This window comes from Macrotis lagotis, chromosome 4, assembly GCF_037893015.1.
Source record: "Macrotis lagotis isolate mMagLag1 chromosome 4, bilby.v1.9.chrom.fasta, whole genome shotgun sequence".
NCBI lineage: Eukaryota > Metazoa > Chordata > Mammalia > Peramelemorphia > Peramelidae > Macrotis > Macrotis lagotis.
Window position 1 is genome coordinate 151,729,245 of NC_133661.1, and position 25,724 is coordinate 151,754,968.

The 25,724-nt window shown below is 38.3% G+C and overlaps 1 protein-coding gene across 3 annotated transcripts in view; it reads right to left on the reverse strand.

The window, feature by feature from the left end:
* Positions 1–25,724, reverse strand: part of DAPK2 (death associated protein kinase 2) — a 194,549-nt gene that overhangs the window by 154,099 nt on the left and 14,726 nt on the right. For all 3 annotated transcript variants that reach the window (XM_074234366.1, XM_074234365.1, XM_074234364.1), the window contains exon 2: positions 17,484–17,581. In XM_074234366.1, the coding sequence (XP_074090467.1) occupies positions 17,484–17,560 (77 nt within the window). In that variant the 5' untranslated portion in view covers positions 17,561–17,581. The remainder of the gene's footprint in view (positions 1–17,483; positions 17,582–25,724) is intronic.

The window sequence follows — 25,724 nt, forward strand, 5'->3', positions numbered from 1 at the left end:
AGCCTCAGCAACAGCCTTCTGAATCATCAAATATAATTATATTTTATTTTATCTAATTTGAGATGAAAAGCTGGCAACCCATATAGGGCATCTCTGGTAAATCTCAGTAAACAAGATTACACAGTTGAAGAATCAAAAAACTAAAAAATGTTAGAGCTAAAAGGTACCTCAGAGATCAGCTTAATTCAACTCATTTTATAGGTGGGGAAATTAAGATCAAGGGAGATGAAGTGACCTGCTAAGTAACTAAGTACCTTAAAAAAAAACAGTTTTTTCCTCCACCACTCTGGAAAAACAAGAATTCTTCCTATACTTGTTGAATTAACTCAAAAGAAAGAAGAGAGGTATATAGTCTTTTTTTTTAATTTTTTGCAAGGCAAATGGGGTTAAGTGGCTTGCCAAAGACCACACAGCTAGGTAATTATTAAGTGTCTGAGGCCAGATTTGAATTCAGGTACTCCTGACTCCAGGGCCAGTGCTCTGTCCACTGCGCCACCTAGCCACCCCAGGGTATATACTGTCAAAAAAGCTAATAGCAGAGTCATTCCCATCTCTAGTCCTTGCTCTGCTCCTAACTCAATTGCTAGTTAATCTTAGGCCAATCCTGTCATCTTTCTAACCATCAATTTTTTCACCTGAAAAAATTTCAGGGTTGGTCTAGGTGATCTCTATGGTCTCTACTTCTCTAAGAGAAACCTTAGAATGTCTGAGGTTGTATGGACTTATGCATGTATGCAAATGTGTTTGCATGTATGTATGTATGTATCAAAAGTATATGCATTTGTTTATATCTTTTTCTCAATTCTCATGAATATATATGTACTTATATATATATATATACCCATATGCATACATGTAGCTATGAAAACTAAGAAAATACAAGATTTCAGATATGTATTATACGTTCCTAATTTTAGATTTTTCCTCCTAGTTTGGGGGGATGAATAAAAGGAACCAGGCAGGAAGCCAGAACTTGAGTAGCCATTGGAAGGTTGCTTTATCAGCCTATGCCTAAACAACTTATTGTACAATGACATGTCCTCTTTGTTGCACAACTACCCCTCACCTTATCAGCCAGTGAACTTCTACCCTCTTAGCAGCACTAACCAAGTCATCTCTGCTTTCCATTTTCACTCAAGCAAAGTCAATATTTACTAGCTATGTTGCTAAAACAGGCACTAGGCATTGACTCTATGACAAACTTCCCAGTCTAATCTCAGACCAGAATACTTCCAGTGTCACACTAAGGCTCCAGAGTCCTCAGAAGGTGATTATGTGACTTAGTGGGTAATCCATCTCTGATACAGCAAAGAATCATACATTCTCATTAGTGTAAGAACTGGAAGGAATCCTAGATGTTATCTAGAGCAGAATTTTTCTTTTTTTCTTTTCTTTCTCTCTCTTTTTTTAATTTAGGCTCTGTGTACAAATTTCAGGAAATCAATGAACTAGGTTGGGGGAAAATTACATCTTTATTTTCATTAACCTCAAAATTATATCTAACATTTCCTTCAATTATCATTGGTATCAGACTTACAAAGGGACCCATGACACAGGGAACGTTAAGAACTCTTGATGTAGAGAGATTCTCATTTTTTTAAATGAAAAGCTGTGAGCCTGAACTTGCCTGAACTCTGACAAGTAATAGGAAAGCCCAACTAGAATCTAGGGTCACTGGTTCTTAGTCCTTTTTTTGGTCATTGTTTCAAGTGGTCTTCAACTTTATTAGAGTTTGGGGAAAGAGGAGAGGTACAGAATTTTAAATGGGAAGAGTCTTGATTTTCCTTTGAATGGTAATAGCTATTATTCTGGGGCAGTCGGTGATTCTCATACCCTAGCCTTCAAGGCTGTCCATCAACAGGTTGAGAATGAGTCAGTGTCTATGCCATCTCAAATGAGATGGATCATTTCCTTAAAAACCAACCCTACAGAGTCATAGATATAGAGCTGAAAGGAACCTTAGAGGTCCATCTAGTCCAACAACCTCATTTCACAGACAAGAAAGGAAACTGAGGCTCAAAGAAATCATGCTCTCTTGCTCAAGATCACACAGCTAATATATGTCTGAGGCAGAAATTCAAGTCTCATTCTCCTAACAAGTTCAGGACTCATTCTACCACAAATATAGAGAGAATTCCTGAACTGAGGAAAGGCTAGACAAATTCCAGTCTAACCTCAAGATTTCAAGATGTAGCAAATCATTCTTTTGCCCTTTTCTTCTTTATTTTATATTTTTGTCCTTCATTTGGTTTCCAACCAAGTAAATAAATGCAATGGTATCTTATGCCACCAGTAGAATCACATACAGTCTTTGGGACAGAGAATTTTATCCAAAGCTCTTAAGCACTATATAAATATGAGTTATGAAATGATCTGTAGGGTCCCTTCCAGGTCTAAATCTATTCAGTAGTCTGAATAGATTCAATCTGATCCTATTCCTTACTTTACTCCCAAGTGTCTCCAGTCATGACCATAGTCGCCTTCCAGCCCCATAGATGCAACATAGGATGTGGATGGTGTCTCTTGCCCTTCTACAGCTGGAGGCCAAGGCTGCACGTGACCAGGGGCAGCCCTAGTATCCAAGAAGGCAGAACAAGTGAGCATTCTGTGCATCTGTTGGGGATAACAAAGCAACTCCTCCACATGTGGATTTCCCCCTCCCCTCAAGCGCCTCACCAAGGAAACAATGAGAATCATCCAAGGCTATGCAGAGAAAAGCACCCAGTCTTTATCATGTTGTATTTGAGAGAGCCATCCCAGGGCACAACAGTACTGACACAGCTGGTTCCTAGCTAGGACTTAAGATGGGTGTGGAAAGGGGAAAAGCGAACTCATTCAACCCATCCACAAGTCTATACTGAACACCCGTGGACCACTAGCTCTGTGCTAGGGAGGAACTGTAAGAAAAACAAAGTAAGTCCCTCCTCCCAGGGCCAGATGGAGCTAGGTTTAGCAGGATTTGAACAAAAATCCATTAAAAATCAGTCCCACTTCCTAAAATTTTTATCATAATTCCTGACTCTCCAGTTATGAAGGGTCTTTTGAAATTCTGATCTTACATCTGGTTTCTTGGATCCTAGCTCTGTGGTTCCATGGCTTTCTTGACCCTATTTTTTCCAAACCAGAAACCTCTGAATTCCAAAACTTTATAGAAAGAGAGAGTAATGGGCTTGCAGTCATAAGCTTTGAGTGGGAATCTCATCTCAGTCTCTTTCCTAGCTCTGTATCCCTGAACCACTCATGGAATCTCTTAGCATTTTCTTCTGTAAAATGGGATAACAACACCTAACCCAGGGTTATTGTAAAGATTAATTGCAATTTTATAACCCTTCAATAGCTGTGTAGAAGTCAGCCATTATTATATTTTCATTATTTTCACTATTATCAGTTTGAAAAATCAGTAAACCTAACAGCCTCAGTTTATCTTTCACCTAGAAGTTTCAAGTTACTAAACCAGTTCTATATATAATTTCACACCTTAATATATTTACTATTGAAACCATTCATATCAGAACCATTAAATAGTGATTTATACTTTGACTACTAATTAACTGGGTCCTCCATCTTTGGTACCAGGGATTCTAGGTCCCAAGTTCTACTCAGTTAGCTGGCCATAGAAGAACTGGCAAAGATTTCAGAAAAGTCCAGGCAAAAAGATAAGACCTGTTCTGGAGCTAAGAACTCCTGAATTTGGCAAACTCTTTTGAATATCTACTATCTTTACAACTCTTTTCTAGGCATAATGGATAATAGAAAGGGAGCAAGAATGATACAATAGGGGCAGCTAAGTGAAGGGGTGGCTAGGTGGCACAGTGGATAGAGCACCGGCCCCTGGAGTCAGGAGTACCTGAGGTCAAATCTGGCCTCAGACACTTAATAATTACCTAGCTGTGTGGCCTTGGGCAAGCCACTGAACCCCATTTGCCTTGCAAAAAAACCCTAAAAAAATGATTCGACAAAATTTAAGATAGGGTCCCTATTCTTGAAGAGTTTAAAGTCTAATAAAGGACATTACATAAATGACTTATTTGAAATAACTAAAAATAATAAAACAAGAAACTTATCATCATTGCTACAAAGACAAAGTGGTCAGTATTTGACATAGTAATCCTGAAGGCTTCCTGGAGGAGGATCTTAATGATTTGGGATAAGAAAAGAAGGGTATCCTGGGAAGGGGAAAAACATGAACAAGAACATAAAGGCCTGGAACTGATTGGTAAATACTGGATAGAGTGAGACCTTTTCAGTTAGCTGGTTGGGAGAGTGGGATGAGGTGGAGGTACCATATAAAACTTCTTAACTGGCCCTAGCCCAGAATCAAAATCACTGAACTCAGTTTATCTTCCCCAGAAGTTCAGGGGCTAGAAATAGTGGAAGCATAGCCTGTCATTTTCAAATGGTTTCCTTTGTGGCCTTCTGGGGACAAAAGGGAAAGATATAGGTCATCCCTTCCCACCAGTGACCTCACGCTGCTCCTCTCTCCACTCTGAAATAGAACCAGATATCTGAAACCTCACATCTTCTGTGGGAGCAGAGGCACTTCAGACACCAGACTTCTCCATTCAGAGCAGCTCGGAAGCCAAAATAAGTGGCCAGGCTGTGCAGAGCTTGGGACTATTTAAGTGGTCACCCTCTGTCCAACTAGGTTTCCCAGAGTTCCCTATGTATGACAAAGAAGGGTATACAGTGCACAGGGTTGTACACAAACACAGAATGGCTTTCAGACAAAAGCCAGGCTAGCCCCCTCTCTAAAGAGACTTCTCCATCTGAGATTTGGGTTAGACTTTATGAGTAATTTCTTTTTTTTAATTATTTTTTAATTTTTATTTAAGGCAATGGGGTTAAGTGACTTGTCCAAGGTCACACAGCTAAACAATTATTAAGCCGCATTTGAACTCAGGTCCTCCTGACTCCAGGGCCAGTGTCCTATCCACTGCACCACCTAAGTGCCCCATGAGGAATTTCTTAATAGTGATTGGCAAACAGTAGTTAATATTTAAATGCTTCTTGAATTGAATTCAGCATAAGGCTGGGGAGGCATCACAGAGTGTTTCCTGATGCCCAAAGAAATCATCTTTTTCTCTGGAAAATTCAATGACTTTGTATGTGTATAGCACAATTTCTATTTCATCTTTTTCTTCAAATTATATGATAAAGTCTTTTTTAACTACTCTGAGCCTCAGAGTCTTCACCTGTAAAATGATAATAATCCCTCCCTTGCTGACCTCATTGAAATATTAGGATTAAAATGCTAAAATGCATCTGAAGACCCAACCAATACAAAATATTATTATTGTTTCATTTTCTTCACTGTGGTCCAGACCTCCAAACCCTTTACAAGCTCAATGCACACATTGGCCAACTGTCATACTGCCCCTGGACTTTTTGATGTTGTCTGTGTAGGAAGTTGGAGACATTGATGTGACTCCTCAAAGGCAATAAAATTCAGCAAACATGTATTAAAGGCCTCCTGCATGCTATTCAGTTTTTAGCACTGGATCAGTCCCAGAAAAGATTTAGCCTAAACCAGTTCTCTACAAGTACTTTTTTAATGATACAGCATTTGGACAGAAGGCCATAGATAAACAGGAACGTTAGTATCTTGTTGCTAAAGCTGTGAACTGGTTCAACCATTTTGGAATGTAATTTGGAAATATTATCAAAATGTTATTCAAATGTGTACACTCTTTAATCTAGTAATATCACTACTAAGGCTATATCCCCCCAAAAAATTTTAAAGGGATGGGGAGAGAACTCATGTTCAAAAATAATTATAGAAGCTATTTTTGTCTTTGTAAATAACTGTAGACTTAAGGGGTATCTATCAATTGAGAAATAGTTTTAAAAAATTATGGCATAGGAATATAATGGAACATTACTGTGGTAGAAGAAACAAAGAATGGAACAATTTCAGAGAAATCTGTAAGAACTTGTAAACAATGATACAGAGAGAGCAAAGTGAGCAGAACCAAAAGAACAGTTTCTAAAATAACAGTATTGTAATAACAAGCAGCTTTGAAAGACATAAGAATTCTGATCAACTATGATTCCAGAGAACTCATGATGAAATTGTGCTTATTAACAAAGATATGATAGGGGGCGGCTAGGTGGCGTAGTGGATAAAGGCCTTGGAGTCAGGAGTACCTGGGTTCAAATCCGGTCTCAGACACTTAATAATTACCTAGCCGTGTGGCCTTGGGCAAGCCACTTAACCCCATTGCCTTGAAAAATCTAAAAAAAAAAAAAAAAAAAAAAAAAAAGACATGATGGACTCAATGCAAACTGTGACATATATACTTTCTAGATTTGACCAGTGTAGGAATTATGGGCAGCTTGATGACCCTAGCCCTAGTGGATAGAATGTTGACCCTGAAATCAAGTTCAAATCTAGCCTCAAATCATTTAATTTGTCTCAGTTTTCTCATCTGTAAAATGAACTGAAGAAGGAAATGGCAAATCATTCCAATATCTTTGCCAAGAAAACCTCAAATAGGGTCATGAAGAGTCAGATTAGATTAAACAACAACAATGTGAGAATTTGTTTTGTTTGACTTTACATATTTGTTAAAGTTTTTCTTTATTTTTCAGTGGGAGGCAGGAGGGAAAGAAGGCATATTTTTGCTAATTGAGTAAAAATAAAATTTAATTAGAAAAAGAAATTCATAAAAAACAAAAACAATAAAAGTTTTTTGCCATTTGACCAAAAAGAACAGAGGGAAGACCAGAATCACAGACCAGCATGTTGAAAATTTTGTTGAATCACTTCTCAGCTTATCTGGGCTAAGATCAGGTGTGCATTTAAAAATAAAAGTAACAAGTATGTAACATAAATATGTAGTTTCAAGTATAACCTTTTTCTATTCTACTGTATTCCTGGAAATGTTCTTTTTAGTTGGTGTTTGTTAAGTTCAGAATAAAAATATTTTTGAAAATGACTCAGCATTTGACCACAGCTTAAAGGTACTCCTCAGAGCCCCATTTTTTGACCATTTCTTCACTTTACTCAGTTCCTACCCCTCTTCCACCATTCTCAATCTCATTCTCATTCTCATTCTCCCCCTCCTTCTCCCACCCCCCAACCTAAGAGCTGTCCATGTCTGGCACAAGGTATATACAAGGGATCTACAACCCAGATCAGAAAGAATCACATTTACCTTCTCAAACAGGTACCCCTTCAAGTTTAGGTCACCTCAACAGCAATTCCTCCCCTCAGGCTCTGAGCCCCCTCCCCTACACACACACACACACACACACACACACACAGAGACAATGGCAAATATTACAGCATCAACAGGAAGTAAATTACATAATCCTTGAGATCCTGGCCTAGACCAGTCATTAGGACCAGTTCTTAGGACCCTTGGCTTTGCTGTGTTTCCCAGATACTCTAAGACTCCTGGGTTTGGTATTAAATAAAAATGCAAAATCTTGTCCAGAAAAAACCATGAAGACAGGAAGGACAATTAGAGCCTTTGAAACAATTAGAGATAATTAAAATCTCCTTCATAAGTCTTGGAGAAAACAATAAAAAAAAAGCAAGTAATCAAAGAGCACAGATTGTTGGGATTTAAAGGGACTTTTGTGATCATTTAGGTTCAAACCCCTTACTTCTAGCTGAGGCTCAGAGAGGAAAATTCAGACAGCAAAGTTTAAACCAAAACTATTGTGAACTGAGTTTTAAAAAACCAAGACTATCACTTGGGTCTTCTGAGATCCAATCTAGTACTGGCCTCAAGTTCTAATATCAGCTTCCTTTTAAGGGAATGCAGATTTAGAAGGATTTAAAGTTCCCCTAGTTCAATTTTCTCACCTAAAACAGATGGGAAAACTAACACTCAGAAAATTGAAGCTACTTGCCTAAAATAATAGAAATTGAAAACAGCACAGTTAGGATTTGAACTCAGTATCTTTGGCTTAAAATTTAGCAGTCTTATAGAGCAGTAGAGTGCCAACCCTCAAGTTAGGAGGACCTGAGTTCAAATTTGACCTCAAACACTTATTAGCTGTGTGACCTTGGACAAACCACTTAATCCTGATTGCCTGCCATCTCCAGTAGACCTGATTCAGATCTGCCACTGGACCTGGATGACTCCAGAAAAGAAAGTGAGGTTGGTGACTTAGCCCAGCACCCCCTCTGTCAAATACAAGTCATGTCTTTGTCATGGCACCACCTCCCTGACATCATGGTCTTCTTCAAGAATGAAGGAAAAATATCAACATCATCATCAAAGCACAACCATTAGAACTGAAAGAGACCTCAGAAATCTAGCCTTGACCCAGCTAGGAGAGTATCAAGATGGAAACCACAGCTAGAACTTAGCCACACCCTCCAGAATCCACAGGAAATCAAGAATCTAGGTGCTGGGTCAAGGGCAAAGTCCATGAGAGTAATCTCTAGTAGGCGTCTAAAAGGCTAGCCACCTGTCTTGTGAGGACAGTGTCAATGAGGCAAGCTCATCCCCAGCTGCAGGCAAAGCTGCTTACACCTCTCCGGGACAGCTTCTGGCAGATTGGGGGAGTGCAGATAATTCCCTCCCTGGAATCCACATATACCCTTCCCACTTCTGATTCAAAAAATTCAATCATATGAGGGAGAGGAGACAGCATCAATTGCTGGGAAAAGATCTTGACCAGGAGGCCAAGGAGTTGGGTTCTTAGCTTTGCCACAAACTGTGTGACCTTTCATACAATTTCTCCAGGTTAAATTTAAGTATAAAATTAGTTGTTGGGGGAAAAATGTTAATGATGCTGATTAAACTTACAATAAAGCTAGTTATTAAACAATTATTATCAAACCTTGTTAATGTGTATTTATATATGTATTACATAAATACATGTGTGGGGGGGGAATTTATTAACTATTCTATTTATATTCTATACATATTTGCTGCCTCCCCCATTAAAATGCAAGCTTACTGAATGATGCTGATTAAACTTACAATAAAGCTAGTTATTAAACAATTATTATCAAACCTTGTCAATGTGTATTTATATATGTATTATATAAATATATGTGGGGGATTTATTAACTATTCTATTTAAACTCTATACATATTTGCTGCCTCCCCCATTAAAATGCAAGCTTACTGAGAGTAGAGATCTTTTCATTCTTTCTACTAGTATTTCTAGCATCTGGTGTGTTGCAGGCACATAATAAATCCTTGTTAATTGTTTGACTGGGGAGACATGGGAGTTATTTTTGAAAAAGAATACTGGTGTTAGAAATAGTCTCTGCTCCCAAGCATCATGCTTGAAAGTAACTTTAATGGGGGGAACGAGGAGAATGGGGTGAAGCAAATATTTAGTGTTATTCTTTTCAATAAACAAAGCTGCTGGTACAGGCAGGAGGAGGGGAGCAGCCAGGCTTCATTTGAGCTTTTAAGAATTTCCTGTAGGTTTTGTCTTTCCCCCTCAAGAAATTGTCTCTCAGGGCTGAGCCAGCAGAGAAAGATTCCAACCACACATGCATCCCACAGTCGAGACACAGGCCTGGCAGGCAGTTGTGTCTTTTGCAGGGAGGCCCCAACTAGGTACTATTTGGGAGAATTGAATCTGGGGAGGGGGGCTATGATTAGCATCCTGTTCCCTAGAGGAACAGAAGATGGGAGATAAGGGATATTTAAGGAGGGTGCAGATGGAGAGGACCTAGGCTTTTGTAGGTAAGTAAGCAGTCCAGGGCAGGATGGGGGACAAGGAAGATGAAAAGACGTTTGTAGGTAACCATGGAAGAACTTGAGGGAACAGGAACTTCTGCTTCTTTTAATCCCTTTCCAACTTGCATTGTTCAAGACACCTTTATAGGATCAAGAACTTTGTGATGTAATATCTCCTTTGAATCCGGTAGCAAGACCCTGTAGCACAAGGCTGGATAGAATCCTGGACTTAGAATCAGAGAGGCCTGGGTTCAAGTCCCCACTTGTGATACATCCTTGCCATACAATTCTAGGCAAATTGTTCAACCTAGCTAAATTGCAGAGAAAGTGCTGAACTGCATTAATAGGAAAAAATTCCTCCCTGGGGAGTTTTCTATATCAGTTAATTCATGTGAACAGTCCCTCTCTCTACCCTTTCAGGAATGGATCAGACTAAATAGTTCATGAAGATTCTTTCCAACACTAAAATTTTGTGATTCTATGGGCTATAAATGAAATCAGCAGTACCTGCCTCCTAATGTTTTTGTGAGGTTCAAAAGAGACAATCCATATAAAGTGATTCCTCCACCTTCTCAATAAGAGGGGAGGGAAAGGAATAAAATTTAGAACTGAAAATAAAACAAAATTGAATTTAGGAAAGAAAAGAGGAAAAATGGAAGGCTGAGGGTTTAAATAATCTCTCAAAGAGGACATGGTAAGTTAACAGCAAAGCCATCAGTAGAACTTCCCAACTCTAGATTTATGGTCCTTTTGGCTTCTAATTCTTTGCTCTTTTCCCTGTTTCACATTAGGATCAGATAAACACAGAACCACTAAACTGGTGCCATTGTTGCCTTGAACTTCAAAAAGTCATGAGATCCAAGAACTCACAGGGTTTCTCCCAAACTATTAATGGAGGAGAAAGGCTCTCTGGGAGGGCTAAAGGAATGTGAAGAAAATTTAGGAGACATAAAAAGAAAATGTCAGTGAATATCTATATTTTTTTTAAAAAAGATAGTTTTCTCTCTCTTCACCAATGGAGCATCCAAGGAACAGAGACTTCCAGGAAACTTGGCAAATTCCCCAAGAAAGTCAAAAACAGAACTTAGGAATTCCCTCTCCTGCCCACTTCCTTTCCCTCCCCCACTTCCACCCAGCAGGTTTTCCAAGTCTGAACTAATGTACATTTCCTTCCCTTATATAGTGAAAATGATCTTACAGGATTTTCATAAATCCACAGAACTAAAAAGACCTTAAATATGAGCTAATCAGACCTACCATTTTGCAGATGAGGGAGTTAAATCCCAAAAGGGAAAGATCATAAGAGAGTTCAGCCTCCTCATTTCATTGTTTGTCCTTTGTTTAATGACAGGATGAGGTGATATCTTGACAAAGATTCATTCTCCTTTTCCAAAGTCATTGAAGTTCAGTGATGAGACAAAAATCAAGATGACTATCGATGGTTTGATATTCAGGACTGGTCTGATTTACCATTCTAAAAATATCAATCTGGGAGAGAAGCAGTGGGAAGAATGCCCCTCACACTTTACAGATAAAGAAACAAAGGCACGGAACAATTTAGTAACTTGCCCAAGCTCACAAAGATAGTATTTGAGTCTGGGTTAGATGGTCTCTTGAGGTTCTTCCAGTTCTAAATCCAGGATTCTACGTGCACAAACAGATAATATAGTGATTTGAAGAAGGAGAAGAGCACTAATATGGTAGGGCTGGGGGTGGGGGGGAGATTCAATATGGGGGAGGCACCCAAGTTGGACCTTGAAGGAAGAGAAGGATTCTCTGGAAGACAAGGGGAGAGAGGGGCAGCTAGGTGGCACAGTGGATAGAGCACCGGCCCTCGTGTCAGGAGTACCTGAGTTCAAATCTGACCTCAGACACTTAATAATTACCTAGCTGTGTGGTCTTGGGCAAGCCACTTAACCCCATTTGCCTTGCAAAAAAAAAAACCTAAAAAAAAAAAGGAAGAGAAGGGGAGAAAGGACAAGAATCTCATTCCAAAAATTAAATAACAAGATAGGTAACAATATAAAGTAGTGTATGCAAGTGCTAAAGAGGAGCAAAAGGAATAGAGGGAGAAAGACTTGCACTAGCCTTGAAGGAACAATAACATTTAGACAAAAAATTACAGAGAGGTTATGTCAGGAAAAAGTAAATGGCAACAGAATGAGCAAAGGTCCAGAGTGACATTTCTTGGGTTCCGGAAACAGGAAAGCAGGACCAAAGGGTTCATGTAAAGAAATAATAGAAAATAAATCTGGAGAATTAAGGAGAGAAAAAAATCATGGAGGTCCCTGAATGTCAAGCCTGGGACTATGCCTTAGCCTGCCCCTTTAATGTCCTTAATAAATGCCTGCACATATATGTTCATACATGTATTTTTTCTGAGAACAAATACATGTTTAAAAATATGAGATGCATCTATGTGAATAGCAAATATCTATGGAAATATTCCAGTTACTTCTACTAGCCCTCAAATGTTCATTGTTCCTTCTCTAGACCCCACTAATTCTGATGTTACCAGAACAATTGTGGACCTTCTTCTCCTGGACAAAGAGGAAAATTGACTCTTCTAGGGCAGCATGGTAGTAGCAAGAACACTGTAAGAAGACCTGGGTTCAAGTTCAGTCTCTGCTACTAAGGTAGTTCTGGAGCTTGTTTTTTCCTCAGCAAAAAGAGAGACTTGTCCTTGATGGATGGTTCTTAGACTTTTTTTTTTCTTTTCCTCATTCTGTGAGGATCCAGGCCATACTGACTATGAAAGTTGTTAGCAACACCTAGAGTCAGAAGAGATAGCTGTTGGAGATTGTTGGTTGGTGGTTTTTGTTCAGTTATATCCAACTGTGACCCCAGTTGGGGTTTTCTTGGCAAAGATACTGGAGTGATTTATTATTTCCTTCTCCAGTTCATTTTACCTCTGAAGAAACTGAGGTAAGCAGAGTAAAGTGCTTTGTCCAGGGTCATGCAGTTCATAAATGTCTGAGGCTAGATTTGAACTCAAGAAGAGTGTTCCTGTCTTTAACCTCTGTATTCTATCCACAGAGTCCCCCAACTGCCCTTTCTCTTCAATAAAAACAGTCATTGATTTTGATTCCTTTGCAAATTCATGGTCTCATGTGTTTTAAGGTTAATAATAATAGGTTAATAATAATAAGGTTAATAATAATAACACATATATATATGTGTTATAGTCAGTTTTTATCTTGAAAATATTAAATTTCCCATGCCATGAGAAAAATTTATATAACCAAAATCATTTGCAAATTTTATGCTATTTGCAAAGACATAACATCCAGAATTTTGTGGTATATTCTTTTAGATAAACCTCTAGGGTTCCTTCTAGTAATAAGGAAAATAAATGAAATTAATATGGTAACCGGATTAAAAAGCACTTTACAATATAGCATGTTGTTTGATCCTCACACAAGGCTATGAGACAAGTATTATAGGTGTTTTACAGATGAGGTAACTGAGAATCAAAAGAGTTTAGTGACTTGCCCATCCATGGCCACACAAGTAGGAGGTTTGGAAAGGGGAGCTGAAGCAGGTCTTTCTGGATTCTCCTGGAACATCTTGTCTCTCCCTCTTCTGGCTCTCATGAGTTCTGATTCTCTGTCACAGATGGTCTGGTACTCTTGCAAAATGCTTTAGCAACCATTTCTCAAAACATCATCCGGCGTCATGAGGCGATAATCTCCCTTGTCCTAAGAGTGTGAGTGTAACACTTGCCAAGTTTCTGCACTTGGGTCTGAGAGGCAGAAACTCTGGCTGAAGCTGAGATAAGCAGGCATTGTTCCCAGCTCCCGGATCAAAGACCCAGCAACAGGGATCAGGACCTCTATCTCTGGTCAATCACTCCAAATATGAAACCTGACTCAGCCAGCTTTTCCCACAGAAAGAAATTTTCATTCCCAAACCTAGCACTTAGCATATTAGGAGGGAGGTTCTTTCTTGCCTCATTTGGATTAGAACCATTCAGTGGTCCTGGGATTTAATAACTCCACACCACCTCTTCTCTCTGAGTTGCTATCATGATACAATGAAAGTGTCCTGGATTTGGATTTATAAGCTCTGCTATTTTTAATTTGTGACACCTTGAGCAATTAAGTTAATTTCCCTGGACTTCTATTTTCTCATCTGTAAAATGGGAGTGTTGAACTAAGTAGACTCTTTGGAACCTAAATCTGAATTCTAAATTCTAAATTCTAAATCTGAATCATTCATTTTAAAAAGTCTTCAAAGAATATCAAAAATGTGGGTACATTAAAATTCTGAGTTACTGTCCTCAAGCCTATGCTATTAGCTTAGGCTAATAAGGACAATGAGAAGGGGGTGGAAGGTTCCAAATGCAACACTTTAGGTAAATTATAAGGGATTAAGTACAGAAATATCTTGGAGATATTGTGAGTTTGATTCCAGATCAACAAAATAATTAACTATCATGATAATGCAAGTCACATGAATTTTTTGGTTATCCAGTGCATATAAACATTATGTTTTCATTATACTGTAGTCTATTAAATGTACAATAGTATTATGTCTGAAAAAATACATATACCTTAATTTTAAAATACTTTATTTCTAAAAAACACTAACCATCTAGGGGAGGCTAGGTGGTGCAGTGAATAGAGCACCTGCCTGGGTTCAAATCCGACCTCAAACACTTAATAATTGCCTAGCCGTGTGGCCTTGGGCAAGTCACTTACCCCCATTGCCTTGAAAAATCTAAAAACAAAAAAAAACCCCACTAACCATCTTCTGAGCCTTGAGTGAGTTGCAATCTTTTTAGCTAGTGAAAGGTCTTGCCTCCATATTGATTACTGATGACTGATCAGGATGGTGGTTGCTGAAGTCTGGGGTGGCTGTGACAATTTTTAAAAATAAGACAACAATGAAGTATATTGCATTGACTGACTCTTCCCTTTCAGTTCAACACTTAGAGGTTATTGTAGAGTTATTAATTGATCTAATTTCAGTATTATATCTCAGAGAATAGGGAAGCCCAAGGAGAAAGAGAAAGACAAGGAACTACTGGTCAGTGGAGCAGTCAGAACACACACATTTACCGATTAAATTCATTGTCTTATATGGACATGGTGTTCCAGAATAATTATAAGAGGAATATCAAAGATCCTTGATTATAGATTATCATAATAGATATAATAATGATGAAAAATTTTCAAATACTGGAGAGTTATCCAAATATGATACAGACAAAATATGAACTCATGCTATTGGGAAAATGACAGCAATAGACTTGCTCAAGCTTTGCTTCCACAAACCTTCAGTTTATAAAAATATCATCTTCAAAGCCCAATAAAACAAAGCACAATAAAGTGAGGAATGCTTGTACAAAGTCAAAGTAGTTTAAGTAGGAGGGGAAAGAAGTGTGTAGTGGAAATTTAATAACAGCTGCCTCCTCTCCCCTCCACCTATTTCCCTGAATCCAAAGAGAAAAGGGAAGGGAGGGTGTGGAAGAAGAAACACCCAATGTTAATGTAAAGCAATAAAGATCTAACATTTAACTCTTATCTATTAATTCAGTTTGTCCCATTCTTTGTGACTTCTGGCCCTAGAGAACTGCCTAGAACACAGACATTAAAATGAATTGCTTGGGGTCATATGGTTTTATATATCAAAAGCAGGATTTGAATCCTGATTTTGAAGCCAGATTTCTATCCATTATATCATTCTGCCTCTCACAGAAGACTAAAACAATCCCAAGAGAAACAGCCTTAATCAAGAAAACTTTTCCTCTAAAAATCCTATAAAATAAACATTGGGGGGGGGGGGATTAGGAGGCTACTCGGTCTACCCCCATCCCCAGATCTTTTTCTAAGGGCTGAAGTAGTAATGGACAATAAAGGACTGATAATATTGATTGTCAGGGCCCCTCTTCCATGGGAAGTATCTCACCTTCAGCTTCCTTGGGTACTAAGAACCTACTACTCCAGCAAGAAGACAGGCTTCATGTTACAAAAGAGAATCTAATTCAAGATCCTCAACAAACTCCTATCAACAAACTCTCTATCATTCCCTTCACCCCTCCAGACAAGATCCACCTCTGCAAAGGCAGCTGATCTCCAATGTCAATAACTGTCAAGATTTGTACCTCCCCCTCCAACAGATGCTCCTGCTCCCTCCTTCCTCAGGGTGAGTCAGCTCCCCTGCCTGGATAACTCAAATTGAACTTTAAACAGCCGGAGAGCTATTCTTCCTGCAAAAAGGGCTTCTCTGACCCTTTGAAGCCATGTCTCTTTGTTTTTTCATCTTTTAAAGGAAAAAAAAAATAAAAGAGAGACAAAAATTTGACCTCACACTTAAGAGCCTCCCAGGAAAAGAAAATAACTTCTGTGCTGTCTCCATAATGTATTCATTCCCAGAGAAATGGAGTAACCCAAAGGTTATGGTCTTTATGGCCTTGTTTTAGCCTAGGGTGTGAGAGTATATGAGAGTGTGTGAGTGTGAGTGTGTGTAAGAATGTGTGTGAGTGTATGAGTAAGTATGAGAGTATAAGAGTGTGCAATGCATGAGAGTGAGTGTATGTGTGTGAGTGTATTGAGAGAAAGTGTGTGTGTGTGTGTGTGTGTATGTGTGTAAATAGAGGCAACATAGTAGAAAGAGCACTAAATGTAAAGCCAAAAAATCTGTATTTGAATCCAAGATCTTTCACAACCTATACAACCTTAGAAAATGAATATTAACTTTACCAATCTGGGCCTCAGTCTCCTTGTTTGCATTGGTATCTCTGATCAGAGGCCATCTAGTCCAACCCAACTCCTGCCCTTACAATATCCCATTCAGTTGAATGAAGGTCCATAAAGGTAGCAGCTGTTTGATTTTAATTTCTCTTTTGCCTCAGCACCTAGTTTGGTGCATCTTACCCATTGCAGGTGCTTAATAAATGTTCCTTGAATTACATTTGACTCCTTGAGAAGCATTCATCCAATCTCTGATTAAAGACCTCCACTAAATACCACCCCACACACAATTAATTACCTCCTGTGCCAGTAAAATGGGCAGTGGGGGAAGGTAGCCAAGTTAGATGACCTATGAGGTATAGTTCCAAGACCCAGGATCTTATGAGGAATTATGAGAATGCATGTCGATGAGCGTGTTGTTGCACAGGCTAAATGAACCAGTACACATCAGTATGTTAATACAAATTTCTTAACTCAGTCTTTTATAACCAAGAGTTCAGAAGAAATGTTGAAAAAAATTTCCATTCCCTCCCAACAATTACTTGCTTTCAAGACCTTAAAAAGAATTCTGCCCTGGGAGTCCTGAATTTTACAAACCTTATATAACAAATAACCCAGAACAGAGTTCATCATGGTCCAATATATTATTTGCTTTTTATACAAATTAGTTTTCAGAAAGATTACATCACTTTTCCATCAAGCTGTGAGCTTAGAAAGGGAAATTCCTGGGAGCCATGGAGAGTCACAAATGGGAACAGAGAAACGGATCAACAGGTCAGGGTTCTGCCTAGAGCCTAGTCAGAGCTTTTAATGAGAAACTGTTTAAAAATGAATAACAACATAAGACTAGTTTGACCATACCAAAACAGTGTTCTGAGAAGTCTACCATTCTAATCCCTGAGTAGCAAATTTCCAAAGAGTCAAACATGTGGCCTTGTTCCCCAAGGCTCACCTGAAAGTCAAAAGTAAACCTCAGGCTGGAAATAATCATTTTTAAAACCACACACCAGTGTCTGGGTGCAGTTACCAGGCAGAGCCCTAGGAAAGTGGTTTACAGTTGCAATAAGAAAAGGATAAAGGATAAAGAGACTTGGCTGCAACTGTGTCCCCACACACAGTCTATACAGGCTCTTACCTTCCCAACTCTTCTCCAATTTCATATACATCCTCCACCTTCTGCTGTTTGAAGGTCGCCATGTTAGGGCTCCTCATTGAGACTTGGAGCTAATGTACCTGCCAATGGATGGGAAGAGGTATTAGGATGACCATGCAAATTAACACAAGTTCTCAAAGTGTGGCCCTGGAGAGAAATCCGGCTGCAAGAAAAAAGAAATGAAAACAAAACAACAACAAAAACAAAAACAAAAAACTCAAACAAACTGAGTCCATGATTCTTTTCAGAAACCCATCCTCAAGCCTTTTAAAATATTATGACCCCATAGTTGTACACATATAACCTATATCAGATTATTTGCTATCAAGGGAAATGGAAAGAGGAGGGAAGAAAAAGTGGAACTCAAAATCTTACCCCCCAAAAAATGAATGTTAAAATATTGTGACCTTGCCTTCCCCCACCCAATAGATTTTATGGGGGGGGGGGGGAGAAAAGAAAACTTCTCCCATAAGAGGTTCTGGGGGGGGGGGGGGCAACTAGATGGCGCAGTGGATAGAGCACCAGCCCTCATGTCAGTAGTACCTGAATTCAAATCTGGCCTCAGACACTTAATAATTACCTAGCTGTGTGGCCCTGGGCAAGCCACTTAACCCCATTGCCTTGCAAAACAAATAATAATGATGATAAAATAAAATAAAAAAGGTATTCTGGGTAACCACTACTACTTCCACAAAGCTAACTGTTTGGTCTCCCTCTTTAAGCTATGATTTTTAAAGCCAGGAGGAAAGTCTAGAAAAGGTCAGACAAAAATAACATATATAACCCAGAGTTTATTGGTGCTGTCACCACTATCAAAAAATTGGCCCACATTGGCCCACGTTTCTGATCTCTATAAACCCTTTAAATTCTCCTGTCTGAGCCACATTTCTTAGAATATTGGTGCTTGCCATCATCACCTATATCACTGCTTTGGCCCTGTTGAGTCGGAAAAAGATCCATTTACTTTTTGGGCACAGAGTACTAAAACCTGTACGTGAGGCCAACTAAAGCAGGCCATCTGAAATTGTTCTTGGCAGTACTACACTAATATCCCACTTATCTGGGGGTCAGATTTTCAGCCACTTCAAAGACCCAGAACTCATGCAGTCCCACATGCAGAAGCAGACAAGTAAGGTTGACAAGTCCTGAAAGAGTGATCCAAAGTCCATGGACCTTGCTCCATGGGGCTCTGGTGTTGCTTCTGGTCACCCTTACATATTTCTAATTCACTTGGTCATCTACAAGCAAGACAGTAGAAAGTGGAAAGACAACTAGAAATAGGTTTACTGAAAGCAGTGGATTGGGGCTGGATGATTGTGAAGTTTCCCTCTGGTTCCAAGTCTATGAGCCTATGATAGGAATAGTGTTGGAAAAAAAAAATATAAAAAGCAGACATAAGAATTATGAAAGCAAAGAAATTAAAGGAATTAGAATTGGTAAAGAAGAGACAAAACTCTCACTTCGCAGATGACATGATGGTCTACCTAGAGAATCCCAAGAAATCATTTAAAAAACTACTGGAAACAATTAGCAATTTTAGCAAAGTTGCAGGTTATAAAATAAACCCCCATAAATCCTCAACTTTCCTATATATGTCTAGCAAGAAACAGCAGGAAGAGCTAGAAAGAGAAATCCCATTCAAAGTAATCTCAGACAGTGTAAAATACTTGGGAGTCTATTTGCCAAGACAGACTCAGAATCTTTTTGAAAACAATTATAAAACACTTCTCACGCAAATTAAATCAGATTTAAATAACTGGTCAAATATCAATAGCTCATGGATAGGGAGAGCTAATATAATAAAAATGACAATTCTACCAAAACTAAACTATCTGTTTAGTGCCCTACCAATCAAAATTCGAAAAAATTACTTTAATGAATTAGAAAAAATTGTAAGTAAATTCATATGGAGAAATAAAAAGTCAAGAATTGCCAGGAGCTTAATGAAAAAAATGCAAACGAAGGTGGCTTAGCACTACCCGATCTAAAATTATATTATAAAGCATCAGTCATCAAAACTGTTTGGTATTGGCTAAGAAATAGAGTGGTGGACCAGTGGAATAGACTAGGTGTAAAAGCAGGAGATGATTACAGTAATCTGCTGTTTGATAAACCCAAAGAGTCCGGTCATTGGGATAAAAACTCCCTCTTTGATAAAAACTGCTGGGATAATTGGAAGTTAGTATGGAAGAAACTTAGATTAGACCAACACCTCACACCCTTTACCAAGATAAGATCCAAATGGTTACAGGACATAGACATAAAAAAACAATACTATAAGCAAATTAGAAGATCAAGGACTAGTCTACCTGTCAGATCTATGGAAAGGGGAACAGTTTATGACTAAGGAAGAGTTGGAGAACATCACTAAAAACCAATTACATGATTTCAATTACATTAAATTAAAAAGCTTTTGCACAGATAAAACCAATGTAATCAAGATCAAAAGAAAAGTAGTAAATTGGGAAACAATCTTTACAACTAATGACTCTGACAAAGGACTCATTTCTAAAATATACAGAGAACTGAGTCATATTTTTAAAACAAAAAGCCATTCCCCAATTGACAAATGGTCAAAGGATATGCAAAGGCAATTTACAGATGAGATCAAAGCAATCCATAGCCATATGAAAAAATGCTCTAAATCATCAATTATTAGAGAAATGCAAATTACAGCTTCGTTGAGGTACCACCTCACACCTCTCAGATTGGCCAGTATGACCAGGAAGGATAATGATCATTGTTGGAAGGGATGTGGGAAATCTGGGACACTATTACACTGTTGGTGGAGCTGTGAACTCATCCAACCCTTCTGGAGAGCTATTTGGAACTATGCCCAAAGGGCAACAAAAATGTGCATACCCTTTGACCCAGCAATACCACTACTGGGTCTATACCCTGAAGAGATGAGGAAAAAGGGTAAAAACATTACTTGTACAAAAATATTTATAGCAGCCCTGTTTGTGGTGGCAAAGAATTGGAAATCCAGTAAATGTCCTTCAACTGGGGAATGGTTTAGCAAACTGTGGTATATGTATGTCATGGAACACTATTGTTCTATTAGAAACCAGGAGGGACGGGATTTCAGGGAAACCTGGAGGGATTTGCATGAACTGATGCTGAGTGAGATGAGCAGAACCAGAAAAACACTGTACACCCTAACAGCAACATGGGAGTGATGTTCAACCTTGAAGGACTTGCTCATTCCATCAGCGCAACAATTGGGAACAATTTTTGGCTGTCTGCAAAGGAGAGTATCATCTGTATCCAGATAAGGAGCTGTGGAGTTTGAACAAAGCACAAGGACTATTCCCTTTAATTCGGAAAAAAAAACCCAGATGTCTTATTGTTTGATCTGGTTACCTCTGAGAATTCTGTTCTCTTTAAGGATATGATTTCTCTCTCATCACACCCAATTTGGATCGAGGTACAACATGGAAACAAAGTAAAGACTGATGGAGTACTATCTGTGGGGTGGGGGTGGGGGAGGGAAGCAAGATTGGGGGAAAATTGTAAAACTCAAATAATATCTTTAATAAAAATTTTAAAAAAAGAATTATGAAAGCACAGGCTTCTAGGTTCATTTAGTGTAAGATCTGGTAACATTCTGTACATCATGAAGAAAAAACTTCACTACAAATTAGGGAGGGGAAATTACAATAACTTTGAGGTATTACTTCCAACCCATCCAATTGTCAAAAATAACCCAAAGCATTAGAACTCAATGCTGGCAGAGTTGTGTTGAAACAGGCACACTCATTCATTATTAGTGGATTTGGATACTGGTATGATCTTTTTGGAAAGCCATCTGGCAGTATTCAAAGTTATAAAATAAGCATGTCCTTTGCCCAATACTATTATTGAGAATACACTGAAAGAGGATTATCCTAAAGAAAAAGAGACTTCTATTCCAAAACACACCACACACACACACACACACACACATACAAAATCAATTAATCAACCAATCAAGGCAGTAAGGCAATAAGCATTTATTAAAGTACTCACTGTGCTAAGTCCCGATGATACAAATATAAGCTAAAATAATGATAGACTCTGACCTCAAAGAGTTTATATTCTAATACAGGAAGATAAAACATAAAAGGAAGCTAAAAAAGCAGGAAGGAATTAGGGATAAAGGGGTATCCATATAAAAGCATGGTGTCTGAAGTCTATGTAGAGTAAGAAGTTAGAACAGGACTAAAGCATGGTCAGCCTGGCCACATGGAGACCCAGAAAAGAACTCACCAATGGGAGAGAGGCAGGGGAGATAACTTTGGAATGGCAGAAGGATATTCCAGGAGAAGAATGCTACAGGTATAAATAAATACAGAAGTATTTATCAAACACTAGCCCAAAATGTGCCAGGTAATGGGTATGCAAATGCAAGGAAAAAAAAGCAATCCCGATCCCTATTCACATTGGTACATAAGGTTCCTACTTACAGAAAGCTTAGAATCCAAAATGGGAGACAAGAACATACAAAAATATAATCAGCATAAATAGATATGAATATGTAGCTATTAATAATAGCCAGTTTTTTATACAGCACCTATGTACCAAGCAAATATTTTACAAATATTATCTTATTTTATATTTAATGACCCTGCAGGATAGGTGTTATTATTATCTCCATTTTACAGTTGACAAAACTGAGGCAAACAGGTTAAGTAACTTACTCAAGGTCACATAGCTAGTAAATGTCTAATGCTGATTGTATTTTTTTATGTTCTTGCTCTCTCCTATTTTTTGACTCCAAGGTCAGCACTCTATCCACCTAATTAACTCAATACAAGATAACTTGGGAAAGGGCAGTTAGCAGTTGGGGGAAATCAGGAAAGGATTCATGATGTAGAAGACAGTCCTTGATCTGTGTTGTAAGAGAGGGGAGTTCCATCTTCTTCCCCCAACTGCTGGGCCCCTCTTCCCAAATCACCTTATATTGAAGCAGGTAGGCTGTGCAGAGGTAAGGAGGGGGTGAATTCTAGGCATGCAGGATAGCCCGTACAAAGACTGGAGATGGAAAGACAAAGAAAAGTCCAATATGACTGGATTTCAGAATTTGAAAGAGAAAGTCACATACAAAGAGGATGGAAAGATGGGTTAGGGCTAGGCTGTGAAAGATTTTAAAAGCTAAATAGAATTTATCTTTTTTCCCCAGAGGCAATAGGAAGCCACTGAAGTTGATTAAGTAAAGAAGTCACATATCTAGATATGAATTTAAAGAATAGTACTATGGCAATACTTTGTTGGATGTACTAGAATGAAGAGAGACTTGAAGCAGGAGACCAATTAGGAGGTTAATGAAATGTGAGAGATCATGAAGACCTGAACTAATGTGGTTGCCATTTTACTAAAGAAGAAAAGAGACATTTAAGAGAGATACTATAAAGTCAAAGCACAAAATTTTATTAAAAGAAATAAAGATGGGATATAAAGCACTTTAAAAATTAATGCACATTTTTCAAAACCAAACCCAACAAAAAAAAAAGCAAAACCTACCATAAGTAAAGTGTCTTAGAGATCAGAAATTACTCCAGAGGGCAACTTTTCTTCTGCGGGACAGTCAGACAGATTTAGCTGGCTCTCGTAGAGCTTGCATTACACAATGTTGAGTCTTATAAAGGTCAAATATGGTGGTCGGTGTGTAAACTGCATTACTTTCATCTACTTCTGCCCTTTCTGAAAGTTGGAACTCAGTTCCTAGGACGTTGCCCTCCCTCCCTTCCAGGAGGAAGGAAACCATGCTTTTAGTGACCCTCCTCTCACACCACCCCTATTGTGGGGGCCATGACATCTCCCCAGCTTCAGTCCCAGTATCACTGCTTTTTGTGTGCTGGGCCCCTCAGTCAACACTCTTTCTGGCAAAACTTCACTCTTCACTTAACCTGAATGTAAATCAACAGGTATGTCATATACATTTTCATTAAAACCCCTCTAACCCCAGAGCATGATGTTTTTGGACTATATGCTCCCCTTACCACTGTGGGTCTTTGTTCATATATAGAACTGCTATCAGAGCTCTAGGCCAAGGGCTCCTGATCTGGGGTCCTTGAAAGCAGGGTTGGTCTTTTGCCTTTCTTTGTATCCCCAGAGTGCTTGGTACTTAATAGGTGCTTAATAAATATTAGTTGACTATGACTGTGACTAACTGTATTTCAATATAATTACTGGAAAAAAGGGTTAAGAACTCTTTCTCTAGGTAAATTGGCCCATCAGACTTCTACTATAAGAAGAACAAGTTAAGTCAACCTCTTCAGTAAAATCCAAGTCCCTTGAGAGAAGACAAACTGTTTTTTGGATTTTTTTGGTGGTTTTTTTTAACTTTATACAAGCACTTAGAGGAGCATCTGGTATATAGTAGGTACTTAATATATGTTTGCTGAATTAAGGTGAAACCAAAAATAGGAAATTCTGACTTGACATAAGAGATGTTAATTTACTTTGCAAAAGAATTCTTCATTTTATACAAGTATTTACAAGAGGTTCTATTTCAATAGGAAAGTTCCTCTTTTCTACCCTGATCCTAAAGAATTTTAAGTAGGGTTGGATTTACAAAAAATGAATTCATACAGTTTTTCAGATCTCTGTTGTGTCGACCTTCATTTTTTTATGTTCAAGGACAAAATATAAACTAAAATTATTTGTAGCAATAATGAGTTGGAGTTCATTTGTATCTTCCCCAGCTTCCCTTTACCACTTTCAATCCCCACACCATAATTTTTGATGACTTGTCATGTACTAGCAGTTCAAACTCAGTATGTCCAAAACTGAACTTATTCTTTTCCCAAAAAAATCTTGTTCCTTCTCCTGACATAGCTAGAAAGTATAGTGGAGAGAGTGCTAAGTCTGGAATCTGAAAGACTCATCTTCCTGAATTCAAATTCAGCCTCAGATATTTACTAGTTGCATTACCTTGGGCAAGTCACTTTATCCTGTTTACCTCCATTTCCTCATCCATAAAATGAACTGGAGAAAGAAATGGCAGACTAGTCCAAACGGGGGTCATGAAGCATTGGGCACAACTGAAAAAACAACAACAATTCCTGACTTTCCTATTTCTGTCAATAATATACTTGCTCCCTCCTACACTCACACATCCCAACAACTGCCAGTCCTACCCCACAACATATCTCCAACTTATCTGTCTTTTCTATTTTCATTGTTAACACTCTAATTTACTCCCACATTACCTCCCACCTGAATGGCTATAATCACCTAATAAGTCTCCTGGCTGCTAGACGATCCACTTTCCTGTTGATATTGTATACCACTACTAAATTAGCTTCATTTATGAACAAATCTGATACTGTAGGATCAAAAAATTTATAACTGAAATGGAAAGCAAAGATGAATCCAATCCTCTCATTTTACAGATAAGAAAACTGAGGACCAAGTTGGTGAAGTGATTTGCCCATAATTACAGAAGTAATATGTGGCAGAGTCATTTGAACCCAGGTCCAGTCTTCTTTTCATCATACCACACTGCATATCACACCATTCCTCTTATCACTAAAAAACTCCTGACTCCTTATTTGAACCCAGTAAAATCCAATAGTTTTAGTTTGGCATTCAAAATTTTCCACAGTATGATGCTACCTTACTCCTCCAGTATTCTTTCACAGTTACTCAATGCTTCAACTGAGCTGTATTATTCACCATTCACCCCTACATATCCTAAGCTTTCCTCCTTTGCTCACACCATTCTACAGTATCTAACTTTTGAATCTTACTCATCTTGTAAAACCGTGCTCAAATACCAATTCTTCCAAAAAGCTTTCATTGGTTGAAGTCTTCAGTCAGAAGTTATCTTTCTTTTCCTAGATTGGACCTGCAACTTGTTCACTTTCAACCTTCCTTACATGATATTTCATTATTTATTCTAATCATCTCCCCTACACAATTACAAATTTTGTGAATATTGTCAAGATAAGATTTGTATCTTTGTATCCTCCAGTGCCTACAATCATATATCTACATGGTAAGCCAAATGATCTTAAGTCTTGGAGCTAGATAGGAATCACTGAAGTAGATGACTAATAGAAAATGGCTAAACTAATCTGAATTGAAATGGTTTTGGGGGTATGCTATCAGACATAAGCTCTTCCTAGTACCTCCAATCCAATGCAACTAAAACTAGACTTTTTAGGGTGAAAACCTGTTCTTTCTGAAATGTATTTCTATCGATGAAACTATTTTTCCCCAGCTATTCAGATTCAAAAC